This window comes from Poecile atricapillus, chromosome 2 (assembly GCF_030490865.1).
Source record: "Poecile atricapillus isolate bPoeAtr1 chromosome 2, bPoeAtr1.hap1, whole genome shotgun sequence".
In the NCBI taxonomy this organism is placed as follows: Eukaryota; Metazoa; Chordata; class Aves; order Passeriformes; family Paridae; genus Poecile; species Poecile atricapillus.
The window spans coordinates 125,310,554-125,337,714 of NC_081250.1; the positions used below are offsets into that span (position 1 = coordinate 125,310,554).

Here is a 27,161-nt window from a genome sequence, read left to right on the forward strand (position 1 = left end):
ATTTACTAGGAAGATTAAGCAGAAATCTTTACAGACAGACTGATGCTAACATGAACAAGTAAAAGCACTTGTCATCTTGCAACACAGAATACTCAATGAGTATAAAGTGTCTGCAAGTATGACAGTAAAAAAAATTTGAAAAATAAATTGCTAGCAAGTAAGATGATTCTGTGTCTAATTTAGAAGATTACTTCTCAGGGTGAGGCTGAGTCAACAATCTCTTCCTCTTAAGACACATCCTCTTCTCCAAGTACCTCAGCTGCAGCACATTCTAAAGTAAAAACAATGCAAAAGCAATACAAAGTCCTATTCTGCAGATGCTCTCATTTTCTGGTACTGGTGTTCTTAATTTCCTAGCAGATTTCTCAAATAGGAGGGTTGTGACTGACTTTGGACTGCCTGGGCACAAACAATAGTCTCAGCAGTTCATAGTGCTGTTTACCAAACTTGTATCTAATATCCCATTTGAAAAAATGGCAGGAAAGAAAAAGGAATAAAGCTTAAAACAAATCACAACAAAAAAGTCCAACTCTCCTTACCTTGCTGGAGGCACATCAATATTTGAAGAAACAACCTTGCGCTTCTGTTCCAGAAGACAAACAGAACGAGTGTTTTCCTTTTCATACTCATGAGCTCTGTTTAGTTTTTTGGTCTCTGCTGTTTTTAAATCTTCCTCCTTTGTGGTGAACAGGAGAAACTGTTGGTCTGGCAGTTTTCGACTGATGTCACTTTTTACATCCTCCTGTTGAAATGCATGGAAGGTCATTTCACGCTTGATGTTGGCTGCCTGAAAAAATTGAAAGCAATTATTAAATTTTCTTCTAATTCTCCTAAAATGGGAAACAACCTACTAACCGCAGACATTTACTTCTATTAATTATTTGAATTAGTGAATACCATTTCTTTGGCCTTCATAAATTCTGAAACTGCCATTAATTTCTCAAAGTTGTTGAAGACTATTCAAGAAAATAAGAAATTTTTGTCCATTTGATAAAGCTTTCAACATCTTTATGTTAAATCAAAAAGAGATTTGGATCAGAATGTCAGAAACCAGATTATAAACAGTATATCTTTAACGCACACACATCTGTGCTGCATAGCTATGCAAAAGAAATCCTAGCTGCCTTCCTCCTAAAATTCCAGAAAAAAGTCAGAATTTTTCCTGACTAAACATAACCAAAAAATTAAAGCATTTCTGACAGCCACATACTGGATTCTTTGAAAGCTATATTTGTAAATGAGAGTTTTTCCAGGAGCAGAAAAATAATTTGCTATGCTCCAACTCATCTGGCAGAAGACAAAGGGGAGCAAGTGATGGCAGCAGGATCTCTGTGAGGAGGCCATCCAGCAATAGTGAGCAAGAAAACACACCCAGGAGCAATGCCAGGCTGTCTCTTTGCCTGCCAGCACTTCCCAGATTTTCAGGTCTGCTGCTTCCCCATAAGCAAAGATTTCCCAAGCATATAGGTGTTTTAACAAATACACTAACACTCTGGAATACAATCTCCTGGTATTTATAAAGCAAACTAGTGCAGAGGTTGCAGGGAAGACCCCAAAAACTCATCAGTACCAAGCCATTCCATCTTCCCAGCAAGCAAAACAAAGCACAGGACCTAGACGTTCCTGTGAAATCCATGCCCTGGCCACCTACACTTCCCCAGCTTCACAGGGGCAGACCCCTCTGTCAGGTGACCCCTCCAACCAACTCCAACAGCCAAGCAAAAGACGGCCCAACAAAGTGGCAGCTTCTCCTGCCTTCAGCAGAGGTACTTCCACACCACATGCATTTGCTTGGAGAAATCCAGGTGCCTTCTAGAGCTGGCAAAGTGGATTTTAATATATTTGTAAATTATTGCTGATCTTTACAGTGGAGCTATTCAAACTGTATTGTCCTCAGACAGTAACAGTGCTAAAAAACTGAAATTCTTGTCAACTCTTGTCAACTGTATCTTGTCAACTCTTCCAACTTATTCCTCCTTTTCATCATCCAAAAAAAGTAATCAATGTATTTGTGTATATATTTATGCATCAAAATATATTCCTCTCTCCATAGATCTCTGTAGATTTCAAACCTTGGCAGTTATAAAAATGGTGCACACAATTTCAAGTTCACAGGAAAGACATACTTGCCAAAGTAATTTTGCTGTATTCTGTAAAGTGTATCACATCATTAATGTGTAACTATTTAGGACTGATGATTTAATTGTTTCTAGTGCTTCCACTGAGGGGCTTTTAGCAGTTGCTTCAAGAACAAAACAAGAGTTATTACTCTATGAATGTAAACAGTAGAAAGAATTAGACACTTTACACTTCTTCACACACAAACAGATGACACATTACCAAGAAAATCTGCCTGAAAGACAAAACAGTCAGCATGTGATCACACAGAATTAGGAGAAGACATATAAACAACACAAATTGAATTCTGATACAATGATTTTTAAAAAAAAACTTCTTAGATTTATAATAAACCTTTTTTTGTGTGCCTGAGAATCTCTGAGAACTGAAATGCTGAGCTGCCTTCAATTTTCATTAAAACCGACTTTTAAGTAATGCACTGAAGTAACAAAAAAGGCTGAAAATAGCCAAGTTCCAATATCCAGCCCCTAGAAATTATGTAATGCCAAACAAAGGTTTATATAAGACTTGAATTCCATCCCTTCCACTGCCACATGGTCTTTCCTTTCATGACCACAACTCCCTTCCTCCCTCCCTCCCAGGATTTCCACCTCATCCGGTGCAGAGGATGGTTGTGTGTGGGGCAGGGGCAGCTCCACCCACTGTGCATGGCAGGGGTGCAGATGTGCACAAGTACCAGGCAGCATCAGCAGTTGCCCCCTTACCCTCTACAACCCTTAGAGTAGAAAGCGCTGAGAGCATGGGAGATGGACAGCTTCTCTCATTTCCTACTCTCCAGTGCCAGACTGAACTCAGTTTTCATCAGGATGGTTTTAATTATTCTTTTAATGGACTAAGTGTATGACTGTTTCAAAGAGAAAAATTTATTTTTGTCTTCTCTTTAAGAAACTGTACGATTTTACTCAGTTTCAGCAAATATATTGTGCCATACATTGCTGAGTTTCCTTTACAGACCTAAGTAGTGACGACAGAAGGTTGCAGGCTCAGACTGCAGCTTAAAAGAAAGCCAAAACCACAAATAGCAGAATTCTTGTACTGTGATAGCAGATAATCTATTTTTAGATATCAAATTTATCTACATTCAGTTCAAACACACTTCATGTCAATATGTCACAATTAAGTCAGCCTCATGCAGGCATATGGAGGTGAGGAAAGACAAAAATCACAGAGCAAATGCTTAGGTTGCAGAAACAGCTTAGGCTCCTCAGCCAATGGCCAGGAAAAGCAGAAGACCAAATCCAATGCTTAGGCCAACTCTCTTCTCCTCCAGTTTTCAACAAATGCTTGGAAATGCTTTCTTTCTAAACTTTCCCTTGAGAGTGATTGCATGTAAAGAATTTTTTCTGCTTTAGAAGCGGGTGATCATGAGAGAAAGCCAAGAGTTTTCCTTGGTGGGTTTTCTCCAGTAGCATTCTCCTACTCCACATACAGTTCTTCTATTTTAATTCATCCATTCCTATGGAAGCCATTTCCACTTGAGACACCTGCCCTTTCTGGAAGTGTATGGTGTCTTTTGCTGGAAATCCAACCACCTACACAAGCAGCCATTGATGTGAGGAGTACTGAGGGTCACGGTCATTTGAATGATCAAGTTCATCACTTCCTGACAAACACATTAATTAATGACCAGGATGCCTCTGATCTCTAGCTCTGCTTCACCAGCACTCACAGTTTACAGATAACACAGACCATTTCCAATATATCTTTCCAAACAGTTAACAGTTCTGTCATATTTTATCAGTAACTTTTTTCCATCGATTCTCCATATTCTTTTATCCATTTGAGTACTGTGGTGGTCCTTCAAGTCCAGCATGTCACAGCAAAAATTCTGTGGAAGATCTAGTCCAACATGTCTAGGCCTGTTTCACAGACAGACAGAAGGTAAGAATTCAACACTATTTTATTTCAACTTACTTCCAATACTTCACATTTCTCCATCCTTTGCTGTTCTCAGATTCCATGATTACATTATTCCCTAATGGTTCAGCTTTTCTTGTCATTAGACCTCCAAATTTGCTGACTTATTGCCCCCAGTATCAACTGCTGGTAAAACTTCTGTCTTTTTCATGCACTGGATGAATTATCACTCATACAAGCAACTTGATAATAGGCTGGTTTTCTATGCAATTCACTTTGAATTTTCACCCTTAAGCCATTAGCAACCTTCAGCTTACTTTCAACAGAGTCCTTTACAACCTGGCCTCAGGCAACCAATGTCACTTGGAAGTTCAGTCACAGAAACAGTAGCTATAAACCACCTGTAAAAAAAAAACTAGCTTTGTTTCTCTCTGCAGTGACCTCCACCTGCCTTAATCTCCCCCACATCATTACTGGGCAAGGGAAACTTTTAATACTCTGCTCCTTGGAAACAACCATATTACCCAAGCCTTACCCACTGGAGCTCAAGCATGAGGCAGTGCCAGAGGTGAGGTCTGATGTGGCATTACTCCTTCAGTTATCATCCTGCAAGAAGTGAAAATCGTTTCTTGCTTTGATTTCTAAGTAAAAGCTTTCTTAAGAAAGCCTTTCAATTTCTGTTTCAAAGTTGTCAAGACAATGGTATATATTTAGATTGAGGGTTTTACTTTTAATTTAAGGGTTTTACTTTAAAGCTTGTTCATTATTATTAAATGACAAAATTTAATAATCCATGTGACAGCTAAATGATTAGCACAGTTGCTATTTTCAGCAGTATATTAATAATTTTTCATTGTAAAACCTATCTTAACCTGCCTATAGAAACTTTTATGTGGTGGTATTTTGTCTTAGCCAAATCGCTGGTCCTGAACTCAACATCAAGACCATGTGTTGCAATGTAAGTCCTGCCCAAAATGAGCATGCTTGACACTGACATAAACTGAGGAATTTAAAGAAGTTTTTTTGCTATTCTTTACAAATGATGTGCAGGCTGCAATTTTCAGTAGTTTAGGCCTTAACTTATGTGCAGTCAATTTTTGCCCTACCCAAGAGTATATCCTGATAAGATGCTGACATTGCACTCAAATCACAGTCTCCTCCAATTTCAGCTTGCATTTTACCCTGAACAGCAAAAAAATTATTGATCAAAAAGACAACTTGGGCACTGAATTGCCTGTTCAAAGGATCACCAAACACTAGAATAAGTAGACCTATCACATTTATATGGAAACACAGAGACTCAGATTTGACAGATTATGAATGTCACCCCTTGAGTACAACCTGACTAGACTTTGTCATCTTCCCTTGCTGATGGTACACTGCTGCTTAAAAACTGGAGTTATTTATTTTCAAATAGCTCACTAGCATTTAACAGGCATTAAGATGTCTGTGTTTCTTATACAATGGAAACCATTAAACTCCCAAGAATATTAGCATTATTTGCCTCTATGTGACCCAACCATACAGAAGTACATCTTCAAATGTGAAAACTGACTTCTAACCACATTCTTTCAAATTTCCTATTTTTTTTTTTTTTGGTGCAGAACTGTGGATTCAGGTGGGCACCGCAGGAATAGAAACATAATTTTTATGAGACTTTATAACAGACTACACAGACAGATAGAAATACAACAAACTATTGAAAGAATTGCCACACCACATACCATGCCTACTTTGCTGACAGTTTTATAAACAACTCAAAGGCTGATTTCCACGTGGCAGCTGCCCAGCACAACAGAGCACTGCCTCCCAGCCCCTGTGACCTGATGCAGCACCTTCCATGAAGCTATGCCGATTTACACCACATGAAGATCTTACCACAAGTGTGACCGCATCTGCCTGCCAAGGAACCAGGCGCCAATCACAGCCTCGGCAAAGAGAGGCTTGCAGCTGTCAGGCAGCACAGCAGTGAGAGCCCAGCAGGTCCCCTTAACCTTCTGGGGAGACACTGGCTAACTTCTGTTTCTCCTCATAATGTCTGCTGGGATCTGGAAGGACTAAGACATATGAGAAAGTTGAGTTTGTCCCTTTCATGCATACTTTGAATCTTAGAGGACTGTGTAAAGTAAAAAATCTTCCAACTGTGGCCTATTTTGTGCCATCATGTTTTGTTCATACAGATAACAAAGTTAATTTTATGATAAAAGCAAAGAAGTACCTCTAAAAACCAATAAAACTATTTTACAAGGGTGAGGCAAGTATCTATAGCAAAGCTGACTGCATCCAAACTCCCTATAAACAAACACACTAGTGGAAATACATTCTGGGAAACTAACTTAGAGTAATTCCACCTTATCTTAATAATACTTGAAGCCATTGTCATGTTTCCATTTTTTTGTACAAACTACTTTTTCTCCCTTAACCCATAAAGTATTTTCTTTACTTCACTTACAGACCACTATAACTGGACTCAACTCCAGTGTCACTTCATTCCAAAAACAACAAGATCCCTCACAAGCCACACTAAGCTGTGTTCCAGAGTGGGGGAGGCAGGGTTGGGGGTTGTAGTATGTGCATGGGGGTATAACACACTAAAATACACATACCAAAAAACCCCACCCCACCAGCAATCGCCTATCTCACTGCTCCAACCCTGGCTATCTGTACTGTCAATAGATAAATAATTTTAACTTAACAGTGAGTCCTAGGCCTATGCACAGTATTAACACTACACAGCTGATAAAGAAGACACAGTTTTGGATGTGGATTTTTGATTTCCATCCGATTTACTATGTAATCAGTTGATCTAATTCCATCAAAAAAACTCTTTAGATTAAACACCAATTAAAAAACCACCAGATTAGACAGATTAGCTATGAGATGGTTTAGCACCAGCCAACCTGCTGTATAACTCCGCTGCTTTTCATAAACAGTTTTTTGATTGGCTTTGTGACCACCTCTTTCTGTTTTCTGAAATAGATGTAATCATCCTAAGTGTTTGGGACTGCCAATAAAACTCCCAACTGGTAAGAAAACAAAAGTCACAGTTGTTTTTTTTTAATTAAACAAGGCTTTAGCAACATTTTTGATCCGTTACAAAACAAACAGGCAGCTCAATGGGGAAGCAAAAGAAGGAATCAATATATTTCAGCCTAGCATGTTAAAGGGAAACAAGAATGAAATGTGTATATGTAACATGACACACATTTAAAATGTTCAGCCAAAACAAGAGCTCAATAACTGCAAAGTCCTTTTCAGGCCAGCCTGAACAGCCAGGCGATGCTCTAGGGACAAGGATAAGCCACTTTTCTCAACAAGAAAGAAATCAGGAATAAAGTTCACAACAAAACAGAACAAGCAAAATTGAGAAACACCAAATCTGCTACCAAAATTAAATGCAAGTAAAAAATATTTAAATTAAATCCCTGGAAGGACAAAGACTTTGGTTCATTCATATTGCTTCGTACAATATTTCCAGTTCAGGTTCCTGTAACAGAGGGTTTTTTTAACATAAAAAGGCTCTAATTTTTGACATTCTAAAACAGTGTCCTCACTGGAAGGAAAGAATGCAACAAATTTCCATTTTGCCAGAAATCCCTATTCATACTGGAACACAAAGAGATAAGACAGATTCTCGTAATGATGCTTGGAAATAATCTGCCCTGAATTTCAATGTATTATTACATTTTCGAGTATACTTTGCATTTAATTACTCGCTTCACCAGCATTTGCTCATTACACATAAATCACATCAATCTAATCACTCTAAGCATTTATAAATTGTTGGTCTCAAACAATATAGGAGATAATGCATTTTAAGGTCACTGTAAGTATTCTTTACAATATATAGTACACATTAATGTACAGTAATGCACTATTCATCTTCAACCCGGCTAGGACAAAGTCCCTATCTTCATTTGACTGAATATTGAAAACCATCCATAGAATATATTTTCTATGTATTAAAACACAATTCTAAGCATTTTAAGTAGCCTGGATTCACAATACAGTGTTATGCAGCAAGAACTGGAGGCACCAAGAAGTTCCCACCCTCCTGTCATCCTCACATGTATGTTAGCACTCACCTGGCTAAACCTAACTCATCTACAAACCCCACGTATCCCAACACCAGTTGAAGGTGTTTCTGAGTTACAGAGAATCTACCCAGATGAATGACAGAAACTTTCACTTCCACATTTGAAATCCAGTAGTCAGACAGGTACCAGCTGTACCCCAAATAAAACCACCACCAACTTCTGACATCTGAAATACTGCACTAACTGGAACAGGAAGCATAAATGTTACTAAAACTGGACAGAAAGATCTTATTAAGATTACAAGGGGAGACAGCAAGGAACACTGGGAATTCATGGTCCTTCCCATACACCATTTTCAGGTCTGAACAAAAATTATTCAGAGATATCTGTGCCTTTTTCTCTCCACTACATCAACAAATGAATGAAGATGTAGAAGTATGGTAGCTTTCTTTCCCATATGCAGGCATAATAAGTTCTTCACAGAAAAGTACATGACATAACTTCTAACATTTTCAGACACTAATCAGTAACAATTACCAAATTTTAATACTAATTACTGAAAGGGCATATCTTCAAAATTTGCTCACAATGTTTATGTCTCAAAGAAGTAACTCTGTGTTCTGTGTCCTGGCTATGCTGGGCACTCAGGGGTGTGACCTGCAGTCACCGCTCTGCAAACCCACCTACCTGGGTTCCAACTGGACATTGGCCCCCAGGCTTGGCATTGTTAGCAGGATCTCAGCAGAGCTATTTCAGCCCTGTTTTCCTTTTCTTAAATAAAACAAGTGCCTGAGAAACACGCTGCCTCTAAACATCTAAAAATATAGATGCTACCTTGGTAAGCCTTAAACAGGAGGAAAGTGGAGCGTCATAGTTGCAAAAAGCAGGTTCATTTTTTATTTAGGAATTCTGTTCCTTCAATCTTTGCCAAGCATGCTCACCACTGAGGGCTTGGTACTCCACCACGGTTTTAGCAGGACTTGCAGGCTAGGAATGGGCAGTCATAATTGCCTTCCCAATTACTGGTTGCACAAAAAGTGAACTTAAAATTAACTAAAACAATTATCAGATATTTTTTTCTCACAAGACGCTACGTGCCTGGCCCTGCAAGTGGGAAGGAAGGGTTCCTGCTAGGTAGCAGGTTCGCCTCACCTCTCCTGCAGTGAAAACAGTGTAAGCAACGCCCAATGCCATCAGAGCAACCTGTGGCCACACAGAGAACAGATGAAGGCCTGGAAATGTGTGTCCTGGGTTGTCAAAGAGAACAGGAGAAAAGAGAAGGATATAATTGGGTCTTTCTGGTCACCTCTGGGGAAACTTAAAAACCCTGAAACTGGAGACAAAACCAAGCATGTTAATGTGGGGTAGCAGGGAAGTTCAAATAAACCTTTTTCTGTTCTTATTTCTGTTGCATTACTTTATGTACTTGCAAGATACAAGTAGCGAGCAACATCAAACCAGGTGTTTCCACTGCACTGACTGAAGTTCTGAAACCTCACGTCAGGGTATTTTCTATGATATGCCTATGAATATCTATTTTCTATGAAACAGTGATTTTACTTGTAAGAGATGCAAAAAGGGTTCTAGAACCCAATAGTAAAGTACCTACTGTCTTTGCCGCCCTAATTTTGATTCTGTCTAGATTAAAAAGTTTTACACAACATCTTATGTAGCTTAATACAGGCTTGTGTATGGACTATCTTACTTATATATATCAATATGGCCTTTACTAGCTGAATTTCGTGTGCAAATAAATATATTTTAACTATTTCAAGACCATTGCTGAAGATGTACAAGACACTCCACTTGTTTCTCCCTTCATCTGCTGGTGGTCTGGGATCAGTAAAGATGGCAACAGTTCAAAGAAGTACTACCACTTCTATAATCTCATTCATGATCAAGCAAGTAAGTGTTCACAAAAATCAAACTATAGAGGCAGTGGGGAACTCCCCACACTTAGCAGAAGGTTTTGGAAATGCTGCCTCGCTGCTCCTCAGTAAAAAATTCTTGATTGGTTCATCTGCATTTGAAAGCCCTCCTGCTCTTGACTGGATAGAGATATTTATAGTAGGATATTTTTAGTGAAAATAAAAACAGGTTGGCTTTATTTTCAAGATCTCTTGCAATTAAGATACAGAGGTGTGAGACTTGTGATGTCAAAAGTTATTGTCTGACTTTGAAAGCGGCCAGCTGAGACGAGATACTCCAGATCTTAGATCACTTAAAAGGGTATGGAAATGCAATCCATTTGCCTTTACATCCTGGGACTTTGCTCTTTTTTGTTTGTTTAAATAATGGCATTCCAGTGAACTTAAACCAAGGTAGTTCACAGATGTATGCAACTGTTTTAACTTCTGAATTAAATAGGTGCTGTGAATGAAAGGGCCATTCCATTTTCCAGATCCCTGATTCTGAAAGCCTGGAGGAGACATTACAAAACAAAAATTAAGCACAAGTCCTTATCTCCTCTAACAGATCTTGAGCCTGGAAGTAGAAAGCATGATCCCTCAGTGATCCTTCAGCAGAGTAGAATAAGCAAGAAGCACTGCCACCAGTAGAAGATTCTCCCAAGTCTGAGCTCAGCTCAAGACAAAAAACACGTAGCAATTTTTCTGTTCAGATTAGGAGAGGTGCCAAAAAAAGGAGGTTATTTTTGTGTCTGACTGTACAATAAACAGTATCACAGAGTTACAACTCATTACCCTGGGAAGCAACAGAATAACAGCAGTAAAAACATGCAGAGGCAACATGCGACCTTCTCCAGCTGCCCCAGAAAATAGCCCTCTATCAAACCACTACAGGGATGCAATAATCTCATGGGAGAAAAGCCTTCGCAAGGAACCTGAAGGACCATCAGGCCCAAAGCTAAGCACAGTCCAACTGCCACATGGCTTCTGTATTCTAAAGGATGAAGGCTTGCTCCATTTCTAACTTTCTCTTTCCTCCATATGTCTGTCCTAGCTGTGATATCCCATCTTTTCCTCTGCACTATCAAGATACTTGGTGAGCTCTTCCTTGGTCCACCATAACTGAAGGATACCACAGAATCTACAGATGCTGCTGCACATTGTTTTCCACTGTTTCAGTAGCCCACAAAAGCACACAAATTCCAGCACAAGCACAAGGCTGCCTGTGAGTAACTGGGAGCTGGAGGAAAAACCCCTTGTAGAACTGATGAAACATAAACTCCATAAACTTCATCTGTTTCATCCAATGCCCAGGCACAAAGTGCTCTATACTACCCATGCTGCTGCTGCAGCAGATGGACCTACCAGCATGGAAAAAGAAACACCTGTAAGACCAACCATTTCTCTTCTGCTCTGAGAAAATAAGGACAATTATATGAAACAATGTTGGTCACACATGTTGAAGCAAAATATCACTGTAAATCCATAACAACCACCAATTCACCCTTATTCATTTCACTGCTTTTTCTGTATAGCTCTGTAAACCAGATGTGAATGGCTTTCCATGGCCTTATGGATCACCACTGACCTAGACCTAAAGGCAGCAAGGACTGCATCACAGTGTTCTCTTCAAAGTATTTTAAAGCAGAAAAATCAGATTTTTTCCTCTGGAAGTACTCACATTTCCATCACTGCATTACAGAAAGAAACCTGTTGAGAAATATGAGGTAAAAAGCATTTTGGATCCAATCAGAGTTTTTTTTTTACACCATTTCAAATGGACATGAACATATACATAAAAGATCAGGCTGGTTCAAATGTTTATCTTGCCAGCTTTACAAAGTCCAGTTCATAGGATGTGATTGTACAATTTACTCTCTATGTCAGTATGATGTAGGCATCAGCCATATTATTTGCTGAAGCAGAAAATAAAAGTAACCATCTGATTTTGACTGCTTGTTTTAACAGCACTGCCCATCTACAGTTCAAATAATCTTTTATCCACCATGTAAAAAAATACATTAAAGACAGTAAAACACTGAGCTATATAATTTCCCACATCACTTTCTGATCACTGAGGCATTTTACCTTCCCTCTGATTCTGTGTTTAGTGATCACAACAGTCTTTTACAATTATTAGGACCACTATGAAAAGGTTTTAGGCTACTAGTAGATTTATACTTGTGTTCAAGTAATTGGGCTGAAATCCTAAATCTGCTTAAACTAGCAGGACTTTTCCATCAACTTTAGCTGGGTCAGGATTTTATGGAAATTAGACTCTGTATGTTTTACAAAAACACCAGTAAAAATATCTGTATTTTTATTCGAAGTTCAAGCAACAGAAGTTGTTCAGTTTCCTGTCTTCATTAGTTTTGTTGTCAAACAACAAATACCACCCACACATGTACTTTTAATACAATAAGATAAATGTCACTGCAATAATCATTTGAGATTGGAAAGTCTGGCAAGGTGCCAGAGTAGTGAAAGTGATCCCATCACAGATTGTTCAGCAGCAGCAGTGGCAACATTAAATTCCTATGTGCTCTGCTCAGCAACATGCTACAGTGAAAAACATGGACAGAAGTTCATGAAATCAAAACTGATTCCCAGAGGAGCTAACAAACATTCTTTTCATTTACCTTATATTTCCTCTTCAGTTTTTGTGAATAAACAAAAATACTTAAGAGTTTCTCTTTTAACCTACTGTCCTTCTGTAGTCTTTGGGCTGGCCTTAAGCTGCAGTATTAGTCAAGCTGCTCACTATTTTTAGAAACAAGCAATTCAATAAATCACTTGAAAGTATTATAAAGCCAATGGGGACTCATTCTGAGGGATTTAAAAAAAAAAAAAAGAAAAAGAAAAAAAAAAAGCATCATTGCTCAATCCAGAGCAGTATTTGCAGAGCAGACACCAGCAAGGACCAGCATGCTCCTGGCTGGCCAAGCAGCCAAGCTCTCATCTTTGAGGAACCAATTTATCTCACAGTCTAGTAAAAGCTCTCTGGTGCTCCTGTAACACTGGAATTTCTGATCTAGCACTGGAAAAACAGAATAGGACTTGAGCATTCAAAGCTGATTTACAGGATTCTTAGACTTCTCTGTAACCTTGGGTCTGAAGAAAGCTTGGAAGAGCATAGGATCAACAAAGGCACAGATGGTCTGTGCATCTGCACTTGTCACAGGACACATTACAAATGTTAATTACGAGCCCATGAAAAGCACTTTCTCAATATTTAATTTTCAGATGGAAAAAAATGTCACTTCTATCTCCAAGGAAGACCCAGGGAAATACAGGCTGGCTGGTCAGCCTCACCTTGATCCCTGGGAAGGGATCACAAGACAGGGAGGAGCAGATGTGGATGATACACCCGACACTCATGCGGCCACCCAGAGAAACCTTGACAGGTTAGAGAAATGAGCCAACAGGAACCTCAAGAAATCCAGGCAGGGGAAATGTGGAGTCCTGGACCTGGGGAGGGACAAACCCAGGCACTAGTTTCTGCTGGAGGCCACCCAGTTGGAAAACAGCTTTGTGGAAAAGGCCCTGGGCTCCCAGTGGACACCAAGCTGAACATGAGCCAGCAGTGAGCCGTTGTGGCAAATAGCAGAACCATGTCCTGGGCTGCATTAGACAAAGTATTGACAGCAGGTAGAGGGAGATGATCCTGCCCCCTCTACTAAGGCACTGGAGAGGCCACACCTGGAATGACAGGTGCAGTTCTGGGATCCCAAATAAAAGAAAGACATGGACACACCAGAAAAAGTGCAGCAAAAGGCCACCAGAATGATTTCAACATGGAGAAGAGAAGGCTTTGGAGAAACCTCACTACAGCCTTCCAGTACCTCAAGGGGACTTACACAAAGGAGGGAGAAGGACTTTTTGAATGGGCAGATAGTGACACAAAGAAGAGTGACAGTTTTAAAATGAAAAGAGGGCATGTTTAGAGGAGGTGTTAGGAAGAAATTCTTTACTCAGAGGGTGGCCAAGCACTAGAACAGGTGCCCAGAAAAGTGGTGGATTCCCCAGCCCTGAAGTGTTCAAGGCTCAACTGAGCTCTGAGCAACCTGGTCTAGTCAGTGAGTGACATCTTGCTGTCCACAGCAAGAGGCTTGGAAATAAAAGATTTTTAAGGTGCTTTCCATTCCAAACTGTTCTGTGATTCTGTGATTAAGAGATTGGATTACCTCTCCTATGAGGAGAGCTGGGACTGTTCACCCAAGAGAGAGCTTAGGGGAATCTTAAAAATGTCTAGAAACATCTGAATGGAGGGAACATTGAGGAGACAGGCTCTCCTCAATGGTGCCCAGTGCCAGGACCAGAGGCAATGGTCATACACTGCAATACAGGAGGCTCCCTCTGAACATCAGGAAACACTTCTTCACTCTGAGGGTGACCCAGCACTGGAACAGGTTGCCCAAACAGGCTGAGGAGTCTCCTTCCTTGAAGATACTCAAAACCTATCTGGACATTGTCAGCTCTACATCCAGACCCTACTGGACCTGGGGGACTGTTGCCGCCCATATTGCTTGGTTTTATTAAGTTCAGAGGTGGTTTACCCCAGTTGCTCCCCTGTCATAAAGAATGGTTTGTCCCCAGTTGCCCATCATTGTAAACCCTTCCCATTTTTCCAGATTGTTCCCCATCCATCACCCCAATCCTGCCCCTAAGCCCTGTCAATCTATGTGAACCCCCACCTTTTGTTCCAGTTCTTTCCTTGCCTATCATCCCTTCCTCGACGCCCTATTGATTGTACAGTTGCTTTCCCCCCCCCCGGGTCCCTACCATTGGTCCTGCATATTGTAATCCCCACCCATAACCCCTCCGTTGCTGTTGTCCCATTGGTCACCATATGAGCCGCCCACGGTCCTTAAAACCTGGCGCATGGGGGTGCCCAGGGTCTCGGCTCAGACCTCTCCCCTGTGATCCCAGCCCTGCACCTGTTGGAATAAACTTGTTCCTGGGAAATCGGGAGAGCCTGAGCACTCTTTCTCCCTTCGTCACAACCCGTGTCGCCCTGTGAGCCACAACGCCAGAGCGCAGAGGAGCTCTGGAGGTTCCAGGTTGAGCCTCGCAGTGCTTGCCTGGTTCCCCACTCCTGCCGCTGACATCGGCCACAGCTAGCCGAGGCAAAAGGGGCCGAGCGGGCAGCGACAGGGGACTGGACCAGGTGATCTCCCAAGGTCCCTTCCAAATCCAAGCGTTCTGAGACAGACAGAGCAGCACATCTCTGTCCACTGGTATGTACTGAATACCTGAGGACTGTGAACTGATCACTCAGCACTGACCTCATTCAAGACCAAAACTAATATGGCAAATAAAGATCAGAACTGTTAGTGGCTTCACTTTTACGTAGTTACAGTTTTCTAATACAATTCCTTTTAGAGGCAAAGTGGTTTTGTTTGGTCTGTGTCCAAACAACAACAACAACAAAATTACATTAAAAAATCCTCAGCAAATTAGTCCCATTCATTCTTTATTAGGGGAGTGGAGAAAAAAAATACTATTTTACTTTCTCAGCACCCCCAGTTCTGCCTCCAGTAATCCATATTATGTTAAAATTTAAAATTTAAAATTTTTCAAAAGGAAGAAAAGAAAAAAAACCACAAGTCTAGCCAAGAATTTTCCACACCAACTTCACTAGACAGGTTTTCACTCAAGAACAAGAAACTGAAGGAAGATTGAAATTTAAAAATTAACTTTATCTACTTACAAAAATACAGCTAAGTTGCTGGTGTTTATCTGCCTCTCTCGTCTCATCCTTTAGTTGTTCCTCACAGTCCATCAGTGTTCATTCATATCTCATGTTACTCTCTACAGAAGTAGGCAGACCAGGATCATGCTTGTTCTAAGTTTGTACACAGCCTAGCCTAAAAGGCTCCAGGTTCAGGACGTAAGTTCGGGTGTTCTAATAACTAGCAGTATTTATAAAAATAACATTATCATTATTAGTCTGAAAGGGAAGATTTAATTTTCCTCTTAAGTTCCTAATGTGTTTTGCAAGGTCTCTCCTCCACTAAGGAAATCTGGTATTTGAAGCTTGTATTTTGGAAATTGCCTATTAAAATACATTTGCATACACATATGAAAGCTAAATTAAATAACACTTTGCTAATCAAGCAGGAAAACCCACTTTTTTGTCCACGATGAGTATATAGTCCATTCAGACAGCAAAGCTGAAAGTCTAATTTAAAGGACTGAATTCACACCTGGCTTTAGAAAGAAAAAGAGAAGAGAGTGAATTCAACACAGCTGAACAACACATAACTGAAAGGCAACTGATTTCTTCCATATAAGCTCTAAAGATTCTTCTGCATCCCACATATCACACATATGTCTTTACCTTTAAAAAACAAAAAAGGGTGAAAAAATCAACCCAAAAGATAACAAACCACAAAACTGTGTTCAAAAGCATAATTTTTCATGAACTCCTACCAATGTTTGCCATCTCCATCCTGAAACCTCTGGAACAGACTTGTACATGCTCCTTACTTTGCACTTGTCATAAATTTCACTTCACAAAGTGGTCAAAACTGAGCCCAATGTTAAAGTGTAAGCATGAAGTTAAAGTCCTGCTTATACTGCCTGGGCTCTTGTATTCCTCTGCCGTCACCGCACAGCTCTCTGGATCTTTAATTTTCTGACTTCATCTGATCATTCTCCATCACTTTGGGAGCTATGTATTTGCAGGATCAAATCCACTTGTGGAAAATTTATCCTTCTAAACTACAAAGAGGTGTTCACAAACAAGCCAGTATCTGGAACAGGTAGTTCCATGGGTGAGGAACAGGTGCAGCACCCATAGTCAGCGGGATTAGGAATGTCCTGTGTCCATACTCTTAGCCTGGGGACAGAAATTGGGCTGGAACTCAACTGAACGAAGTAAGCACTAACTCATTTACTATTCACTACAGTAGAGAAAACATTGCAACATGCTGACATGTTATCACAAGCCCATGTTCACTACTAGCCCACAATCTAAATCATAGCATTCTAATTGTTTACAGACAAATTAGCATAACTCTGCTACTTGCAGTGGGGCTTTCTTCTAAGTATCTGATAAAGTCAGCACTGGAGACTGCTGATGGACCCTACTTCAAAACTTCTTACCCTATCATCAAACTCAGCACTTTCCACAGACTGCATTAACCCCAGCATGGTACTAACATGGCTATTTGTGATATTTGAACTAGGCTGCATACTAAAGATGAATTAAACAGGACTGCAAATTAACCCATGCTTCAAGAAAAAGTACTAGCAATTACACTACTTATACTTTTTCATCTAATTTCAAATAGCTGAAAATCCAAATGCAGCCAAAGCAAATATGGACTGCACAAAAAGTTTCACATGCAAAATAAGTGTGCATAATCAGCACCTTGGTGTAATTCATTTCCATACAGAGATTCATGAACTAGTTCTGACAAAGTAAGAAAACACAGCACTTCTCAGCTAGGCTTTACAGGCTCTCCAAGATTCTCTGGCTATTCTGCCATTACCCACCAGTCACACACAGCACACTCATGCCTCTTCCAGCATGGCAGCATAGCAGGGGAGAAAAAGCAACAAAAACATTCTCCAGTGTTCTCCTCCTGGGCAGCTACAGCACCATTAAGACACGATTTTCGTATCTTCCCCATGACCACCAGTCTTTCTTTATTGTCATATATGTGCTCTCTTTCCATGACTTCAGAAACTGGAGAAATAATATTTATCTGTATAAAGTACTTCTTCCCCTCTATCCCCATGCTTAAGAGTAAGGGTCAAAACCAGACTACCAAAGGTGCAGCCACACAGCGGACTTCTTTCTGGAGCAGAGAATGTGGCTATAAGACCTAATAGCACCAGTACTTTGCTGATTTTTGACTAGTGAACCAAATTCTCAGGCACCTTTTAACAGTATTAATTCCATTGCTGACCCTATGATGCTTTCATCCTTGTATCACAGGCAGTTCACAGAAGTGACTTTGTCACAAGCCCCTGACACCTCTAGCTTTAAAATGCCATTCCACCTAAGGGCACAGACATCAAATGTATATGTGAATACACACCAGAACACTGTGTGATGCTTCTTAATTGAATTATCCAGATAGCATATACTGCAAAACCCAGATCACTTTCCTTTCAAGTCCAAATGAATTCTGATGCTCTTTAGGATTTCTCTTATTATGAAGAGTATTGGTCACCGCAACAATTTATGCCATCTCTCAGGAGGCGACACCCCTTCAATTTACTTTGTTCCCAGGCCCCATTTCAAAAGCCCTGGGAGTCAAATGCTGCTTATTCCATGCCACTTCTCCATTTGGAAGGAATTCCAGTTGACAAATCACAACCAGATCATGCCAGTCCTATTACCCTCCCAGTACTTTGCAGTTGGACCTCAATATTCATTTTATGTCTGCTTCTCTCATTAAAAGAAACATAAACCACTTGGAAAACCCACTTTCTGACACACTCCAAGCCACAAAGCCAGAGCTACTTTTGGGAAGCACCTCTGCAGTTCAGTTGCTTCAAGTTTAAAAGCACTCAGAAACACAATGCCAAAGGCAAAGAAGTTTAATCTGCTGCTTTAAAATTACTTGGAAGAACCCTCCCATTAAGCTTTGAGAGCTCTCACACTAACAATCTCTAAAGAAATACACAGAAACCAAAGATAATTCATTTACAATGTTAAATTTTAAGTCCCTGTAGTTTATAATACTCAAAAGTATAAACAGAGAAAGCAGAAACTGAGCAGGTAATGACAGAAACATACCTCCAAAGAGGGTAAATATGTGCACCTGGTTATCAGTGGTGACACAGCAGTTTATTATGTACGCTAAAAGTAGACTAACAGACATTACTACACTCATCTGACCTATGAGATAGGTTTACTATTCAAGGAAGTAAATACATGCAAGCACAATATTTTTGTAAGTACACATACTCCTAAGTGTAAGGCAGAAATACCAGCAATCTCTTACAGTCCTACTACCTGAAAGCATGTTGAGGGTTCACAAAGAGAACAGTACACTCACACATTATATGCAGATTATACCTATGTAATCCAGTTATATTTCAGTTTATTATGCTCCACTTAAGAATTTCACTCTTTTTCCTATTAGGTATACACAGGAAGTTCCTCTAAGCCTTCTCTACCACTTAAGACTTTCATTACTAAGGGGAGAATGATGGGACCAGAAGTCCATTGTAGTGTTCCTCATCCTAAAGCTACCACTCAAGTGTCAAGTGTTGTTTCTGTAGCAACAAAGTTGTTTCAGCCTGCCAGGCCCCAGTACCTTGGATGGTCTGACCCAAACACCATAACCGCAACTCATGGCATTTGACAGACCCAGTGAAGAGCTACAGTCCGATGACCCAGCTGTGTCACACTGATTCTCAGTGCTGTAACAAAACTGCTCTGAAGTAATACAGGGATAACTTGCATTTCTGCTGCTATTTTCCTTTGTGTGTCGTTTGCTTTGGATTTGTTTCCTTCTTTTTCTCCCCATCTGTGGATACAGGAGAGACCCCAATGGTAATACAGCACTCCAATTATCCAACCCTGAACTCTTATTAAGTAAGAATTATTACTTAGATTGAAAAAAAACCAAACAACCAAAAATCAATTAAAATGGGTGCCCTTTAAACTTTCATACACATTTATTTTCCATAACCAGTGCACATCTATCACACGAATCCTCTATAGTACTGTACATAGACTTAATCCTACTACCCTGGTTATCCCAAGAGAAAAATAATTACAGAAAACGCTTCATAATAAAATCATTACGCCTAAATCTGCGGGATCTCAGCCAGTGGGTGTGTTCATCAGGTTGTTCCAAACCGCACCGATTTCAGCGCACTGCCCGCGCACGCTTCGATGGGATTTGAATCGGGCCTCTGCACAGAAAGGCTGCATTCCTAAACTTTCCACAGGTCGCCCACCCAGGCCTCCTGACCACGGCCACCCGCGCTCGCAGGAGCCTTGCCCAGCCCCGGCAGCTCGCACGCCCCGCAGGCACAGCTCTCCGAACACCTCTGCGCACACGGCCGGGTCGAACATCCTTCCAACCCCCGCCAGCCGCGCGCTTCACCCAGCCAAGTCTCCACTCCCAATGCTCAAACTCCTTCAGACCCCGATGGCTCCCCACGCCCCCCGCCAGCTTCGCCCGGGACTTGCTGAGGGCCGGCCAGCCGGCCCGCCCGCCCGCCGTCGGAGTCCCCCAGAGCCTCCCGGCGCCAGCCCGCTCCCAGCCCCGTCGCCGGCCCCAGGCCGCCCGCAGCGCCTGCCGGCCCAGCCCGGGACAGCGGCCCGGCCCGGCCCGGCCCGGCCCGGCCCGCCTCGCCGGCTCCGCACCCCCGTCCGGGCCCCTCAACCGCCCCCGCCCCGCTCCCTCCCGGGACGCACCTTAAGGCTCCCCCGGAGGGGGCCCTTGCCGTGGCCGGCCAGTGCCGGGGGGGCGCTCCCCAGGCCGCCCTCCTCCTCCTCCTCTTCCTCCTCCACCTCAACCACCACGTCCTCGTCTTCGTCCTCTTCCTCAAGCGCCGCAGCGGAGCCCTCCCGCCGGGGCGGCCTCCAGGCGCTCTCGGGCTTGGGGGGCCGGACCGCGTCCACCTGCGGCGCCGCCGCGCTCAGCCGCCGGCTGCCCATGCTGGAGCGCTTGGCCAAGCGCCGCGCCTGCATGCTGCCTCCGCCCGGCCGGCCCGGCCCGGCCGCCTCCCGCCGCGCTCAGCCCCGGCCGCGGGCAGCGGCCCCGCCGAGGTGCCCAAGGGGCGGCGGCGGCGCTCACCGGGGGGCGGCGGTGGGTGTGTGCGGCGGGCGCGCCGCGGCCATGGGGGCCCGCGACCGCGGCCAGGCGGGCCCGGAGCCGGCGTGGCCGCCCCGCCGCTCGCCCACCTGCTCCCCGCGCCCTCCTCCTCCGCCGGCTGCCCGCCCGGCCCGGCTCGGCTGTCGGGTGCAGCGCGCGGTCCCTCCCGCTCGCCCTTCCTCGCCGCCGCCGGTCCCCGGCGCCAAAACCCGGACTGGATTCCCGCCGGCCGCGGCTCCGCCAGGCGCGGGGCGCTGGGGCCGCGCCGCCTTCGCCCGGAGCCGCGGGCGGATTTGGCTGCCGGGCAGGCCGGCCCCCGCCGCCCACCCGCCTCGGCCCGGGAGCGCCCTGCCGGCCCTGCCCGCGTGTGCTGTGTTCACACCGCAGCAGGGCACGGGTGCCCGACAGGACATTGCGGTGCTGCAGCGTGTCCGGAGAAGGGCAACAAAGCTGGAGAAGGGTCTGGAGCACAAGTCCTGTGAGGAGTGGCTGACGGAGCTGGGGTTGTTTAGGCTGGAGTAAAGGAGGCTCGGGGGGACCTTAGTGTTTTCTACAAGTCCCTGAAAGGAGGCTGTAGCCAGGGAGAGGGCGGCTTTTTCTCTCAGATAAGCAGTGACAGGACGAGAGGCTAAAGTCTTAGGCTACGCCAGGCAAGGTTTGGGTTGGACATCAGGAGGAATGTGTTTAGATATGGGACTGAGCTGCCCAGGAGAGGTGGTGGAGGGAGTCGCCGACCGTGGAGCTGCTTAAGGAAGGACTGGGGATGACACTTGGTACTATAATTTAGTTCACCCGGTGGTGTTCAGTCATACGTCGGATCCGATGATCTCGGAGGTTTGTTCCAACCTAATTGATTCTGTGACAACCTCCACCCGCAGGACAGGCTGCCAGATTTCTCGGGCTTCAGTAAAATAAAATTATTTCACTTCTTCCCCCTAAAAAAAGATAAATGGCGGAAAAATGGAACTTTTGGAGGAAAAAAATTCTGAAATTAAGAATTTGTTTGGGTTTTTTTCAAGATCAATAATTGAAGCAGTGGTATCTATACCCTGTTGAGAAGAAAATTACCTGGAACTGTTAGGGAAATAATTTCTGGTTTAAATTCTGTGCTTCGAACTTAAAATATCTTTCTGAAAAGCTTTTTTTTTAGAAAATTAAAATCGTTTCCAAACAGTTTCAAGTTACTGTGGCCAGCATTTAAATTTGCTACAGGCTTCTATGCCATTCATTAATGCCTCTTGAGACTGAATTATACTTAAGGTTGTCACATGCTTTTCCTAAACTCTTCCTCTATAAATCTTAAGTCTGCGTTCACATGTTATTTTTTGAGCCATATGTATATTCTTTTCCATCTACAAGTGAATTACAGTCATTCCCTTCTCAGTGTTCAGTACTTTTCTCCCTGCACATTCTGTTCTAGAGACCTGCCAACAGGCCAAATGTACACATATTGTCAGCATGGGGCCAAGCTTCATCCTAGGTTAATTCATCCCTTTCAAAAAGCAATGGTATTTTTTATTCTGGAATATAGCATACAGCATTTTTTAGGCAAGAAATTATACATAATACAGTACCTGTTCTTAAATACTGAAGTGGCTTTTCATGTCAAACTCTGTAAGTTGTTTGAATTCTCTCAACCCAACCTGCAAACCAGTTGTTTGCATTCATTATTTCAAGGTTCCCAGAGATCTGGGTCAAGATCTGCAACAAAATTGCTGGCAAATTCTGGCATATCAGGGTTTCCAGCAGTATTTCCCCACCTCTCCAAAACTGTCCTTTCCAGATGTTTTCCCAGTGCTTTGACCAGCTGCACTGCAATGTCAGCTCAGCCCATCTCAGCAGAACAGCAGCCAAAACTTCTAGTACATGCTGCCACAAGATGTTCTGTCTTTTTTCCTGCTACTACATGTGTGCTTAACTTCTTGACACCTGGATGAGTGGATCAGTCATAGTTTTTTGAAGCTGATGTTGTATAAAGGGGAAATTGGTGGGGAAAAATAATATATATATAAATACTTTTTTTTTTGTTTTGTTTTATTCCTATGCTGAATGTTCAGATTTAGAGTTTATATTTGACATAATTAAGTTATGCTTAGGTTTTATTACCTTAAACATGAATTTCAACATGAATTTCAATGGTAGTCATAGTTCCTTATACCTTAAAGGCATGGAAATAGAATCATTCCAATACCTCCTAGTCTTCAGATTATTTGAAGTGTTTTATATAATTTTAATACTACCTGAATCTAATTGTGATCTTCTCTAGTGGGTTGTGTTCACAGTTATCTGAATTATAATTGTGTTACTACGAGTCCCATTCCTATCTGCCACATATTGGGATATATATTGAGAGACTTCCTTAGTTTTTTTAAAGTCCTGTGTGTTTTAATTGCAGCAAAATAAGAAACAAATTTAGAAACTATATGCAGCAAGTGTGGATTACTAAATTGGATCATATGAATTGGATTATATGTACTAGCATGAACACTACAAACAACAGAATGGAAACCAAAGGATCTCTTGCAGAAAACTGTGGTGATAAAGGATAGCTGGGCTTGTAGAGGCACATCTGTTAACTCCCATGACAGCTCACACTTCAGCGTCTCTTTGAACTCCCTATTCAGCCTTTTTGCCAGGTTTGCTCTGGGATCTGCTCTAAGGTATAGCTAACTTGACACCTCTTGCCCTGAGGTTTCTGGTGAACATAAAAACAGAGATTGCTAATCAATTACCAGGCTTTCAGTTCTCAGTTCAACAATTGTTTCAAGAATTACTTAGATGGGTTCTCTGGTTTGGAAGCATGGTGGCAGAAGGCAAAGAGGCTCAGGCAGGTACTCAGGCACACACAAAACATCCCAGGCCTGCCTGCCTGCAGGAAGATGCTCCATCCCCCAAAATGTTTCCTCTTCTCCACAGGACTCCACCAGTTTATGGCCCATCAGATCTCAAAGCAGAGAAGGACAGCATGTGATCCCTGCAAGAGTTGGTCAGGGTGACAGAGGAAAAGTGTAACCAAATTCTGGTGGAGGGAGAGATGCCAAAATAGTTTTGGGGTCCAGAGGGAATGACAATCCAGAGTTCACTAGGTTGATGGCCAGTGCAGTCCCAGGAAGGGGTTTAGAGAAGACTGACTTTCCATTAGTAATCTGAGCTGCTAATGTTTTTTACTCCTGTTGGGTTATCAAATGGAATGAGAAGACAGTGTTGACAACTCTACAACAGATTGGTTAAAGATTTCTAGCACTTCTCAGGCAAGCCAGATTGGAGCTATAGTAGGAATAACTTCTCTCACAATATTTGATACAAACAAAAGATAGAAATGACTGTTTGCTCCATTTCTTCCAGTCTGTCTGACTTGCAGTATGAATGGAGCTGAAGCTGAACCCTTGCTGTCCTTCCAGTGCTTCCCAGGGGAGCTAAATTATGAAGGAAGTCAGGGAGTCCTAGACAGTCCTTTTCTATATATTTACATTCACAAACAGTTAAGTGTCAAACACAGGTCATAATCCAGTATCACACATCAACATTTTTTGCCAGAGACTCAGTCTTAGCACTCTTGGGGTGATCTGCTGAACAATTCTGGCCCATAGCCATGGCCTGACACCACGTAAATTCTTGTGATATATGGGGTAATATTGTATCACTTAGCTCAACAGAGATATCTCATGATTGTACCACACCAAAATATGCCTCTAATGTAAGTACAGGCTCTGGCTGGAGTAGGAGCTGTTTACATGTCAATGATTTCCAAGCTTATTAAAAGTTAATGTGCACATCCACACTCCCTTTGTGTACACAGCTCTCCAACACAGCAGAAATGTTTCAGGTGCTTCTTTGCCTCTAACCTTAACAATCAGTTCATACTTCCAAAAATGAAATTTCTCTCTCTCTCTAAAGACATGAGACAATTCTTATGATAAGTAGATGTAAGCCTATATATCTCCCTGTAGAAGTTCTTCTAGAGCAATCTGTGAAGGTGAATTACACTGACAGCTTTTCACTTCATCTTGAATAATTATTGTCTATCTTCTTTCAGTATACCCACTGGGTAGCCCTGTGCACTAGGCACAGAAAAATAAATAAATCTGTCTTTCCCTAGCACTGGCTTAACTACTCCGTGCTGATTACCATCAGGTGGAGTTGTCTTATAATACATATTTTTCCCAAATATTTCATTTAGTCCCTTGTTCAGTTAAGTATTCATCAAATTTTTAAGATAATTATTTACTGATCTGTTTGACATTTTGTTCTATCCAGCAGCTGCTACTGTGATCATGACTACAGGCAAAGCTTCCCTGACATCACATCAAGGGAACAAGTTCCTTTTACTTCAAAAAGCAGAGATTTTTCTGTAATGCTGAGGAGGCATTACTTACTCTATAACCTCCCTGCTCACTGGTCCCAGAAGTGCTTCCACCAGGGACCATCACTCAGCAATGCAACACTAGCCACAGCTAACAAGCACTAGTATGGGTGTGCTTTAGTTTGCCTCATAGGAGCAGGTGGCTACATCAACAGCAGGCATTTTATTGGACCACCCTGAATCCTGCCTCAGCTAGCTCTCATTTTTGGTTTTTTTTTTTTTTTAATCTCTTTTATTTTTCTCCTTTTTTTTTATATGCCTTCAAGGAAATAATACATTTTTTGTTATTTTCTTTAATATCTGAATATTTTTTCCCCTTGTCCATGAATGCCAGCTTTTTATCACTAGAGGCAAGACCCCCCTGCTCCTGCCTCCTCCCAGACTGATGATGCTATGCTTCAGTTCTTGCCTTTAAAAATCTAGCAGCAATACAAAGACACCCTCAATTTACTGCACATTTCATCACATTTTTTTCAAATATAACCTAATCAACTAGTCATTCACTTTTCACTTTTTAGAGTGCCACAAATGTATTTGTTTGAGCTTTGGTATTCAAACCAGCATGTGCACTAACTGTGTGTGTGTGTCCCACTTCCCTCATAATCCCAGGCATCTGAGCCCCTGCCAACTTCTTTATTCGGGGACCTGCCTTCTCCACACTCCCTTTGTAAACTTTGCATTTGTTTTGCTTTCTAGTGATCATTGAAGTTCTCACTCCAGCTGGGAGGACAGCCAGGCACCTTCAAGAACAAGGGAATGATTGACAATATTAGGCAGAAAATTGTCTACCAGATGCTGCTCAAAAGGAGAGGTGGCAACCTTCCGACCCCCTTCTCAGTACGCGAAATCATCGCTTCTGTGACACGCCTCTGCCCCACTTGTCAGCTGAGTGGGGAGCACAGGGTCACTTCTGCGTCTGGCTGTTGTGCAGTAAAATGCCACCCTGCAGACAAGGCTGTGCCTTCTGCGTGAAGGAGGTCCCAGTGCCAGCCATGCTGGCATGAATGAAGTGGAAAAATTCACCAGACATTACACATAACTTTTCAGTTACTACTGAAATACTGACTAGGTCTGAATAACCTTACTGGTACAGAAATGAAAGGAATTCCAGACAGTCCATCCTTGGACTGTGAGAGAATGAACACCAACCAGACCTGCACGGCTTTTTAGAAACCCCTCCCCAGAGGTCTTTCTTTTACCATTAGTACTTTAATGTGATTTACACGTTCATGTCTCTTAAAAGGTTTTGTTCCCCTGCTTAAAAAAGAGGTCAACTCACTGGAGTTTCATGCTAGTGCTAATACAGTGACTATGGTTCCCCTTTTTACAAATTAACTAGACTGAGAAAAACATGGGGATGAACTTGAAAAAAGTAACACTAACATTTTCCTACTTAATTAGCTGACTCAACATGAAAAAAAAAAAAAAAAAAAAAGAGAGAAAACACTTTTTCTGAACAAAAGCAGTGCAGGCAAAAAAACCCGAAGAGTCTACACTGAGGGCAGACACACAGGATACATAGGCCTCTGAAAATGGAAATAACCATGTATACATAAGCTGGGGTTTTCTTACACACACACACAAAAGTTATTTGAGGGATTTTCTATGTTGCTTGTGCTCATTCATATGGGGTAACAGCAATGTGCATGAAATAACAATCCCTGAAATGACATGAGAATTAAAGGGAGGATATAGGAAATGAAAGATGATAATTGAAATGTTATTTTAAGCAAGTGTATTCATTAATTGTCTTAATTCAGATGGAACTTCCCCTGCAAATTATATTAAATATATACTAAAGAAAACTGCAAGATTGGCACATCAACTTCCTCTTTCTCAATGAAGTGTCAAAGAACTTAGATTGATTCTGAAAGTCAAAGCTGAATTTGCAGAGATAGCAATTAAAAGAAAGTAACTAGCTTTTCCTCAAATTAGATCGGGCACTCAGAAAAACATAAATATTACAGGACCCAAAAAACTTCTTTCAGACTTACTTTTCACATGGAAGCTCCTTTGTAAATCTTGTGGAAGAAAAAAAAAAAAAAAAAAAAGGCTACATAGCTGTTAGTCA

General features: G+C 42.0%; 2 protein-coding genes across 4 annotated transcripts in view; one reads left to right on the top strand and one right to left on the bottom strand.

Annotated features, from left to right (window-relative positions):
* ZNF704 (zinc finger protein 704) overlaps positions 1–20,748 on the bottom strand; it is an 88,993-nt gene extending 68,245 nt beyond the window's left edge. For all 3 annotated transcript variants that reach the window (XM_058830364.1, XM_058830362.1, XM_058830363.1), the window contains exons 1-2: positions 20,328–20,748; positions 540–787 (exon numbers count right to left, since the gene is read on the bottom strand). In XM_058830364.1, the coding sequence (XP_058686347.1) occupies positions 540–787; positions 20,328–20,603 (524 nt within the window). In that variant the 5' untranslated portion in view covers positions 20,604–20,748. The remainder of the gene's footprint in view (positions 1–539; positions 788–20,327) is intronic.
* On the top strand, positions 20,615–25,822 carry LOC131575229 (actin nucleation-promoting factor WASL-like). The gene is made up of 2 exons (XM_058830365.1): positions 20,615–21,561; positions 25,787–25,822. Exon 1 carries the CDS (start codon positions 20,752–20,754, stop codon positions 21,247–21,249), a length of 498 nt encoding a protein of 165 aa, XP_058686348.1. The 5' UTR covers positions 20,615–20,751; the 3' UTR covers positions 21,250–21,561; positions 25,787–25,822.
* Positions 25,823–27,161: the final 1,339 nt, after the last annotated feature.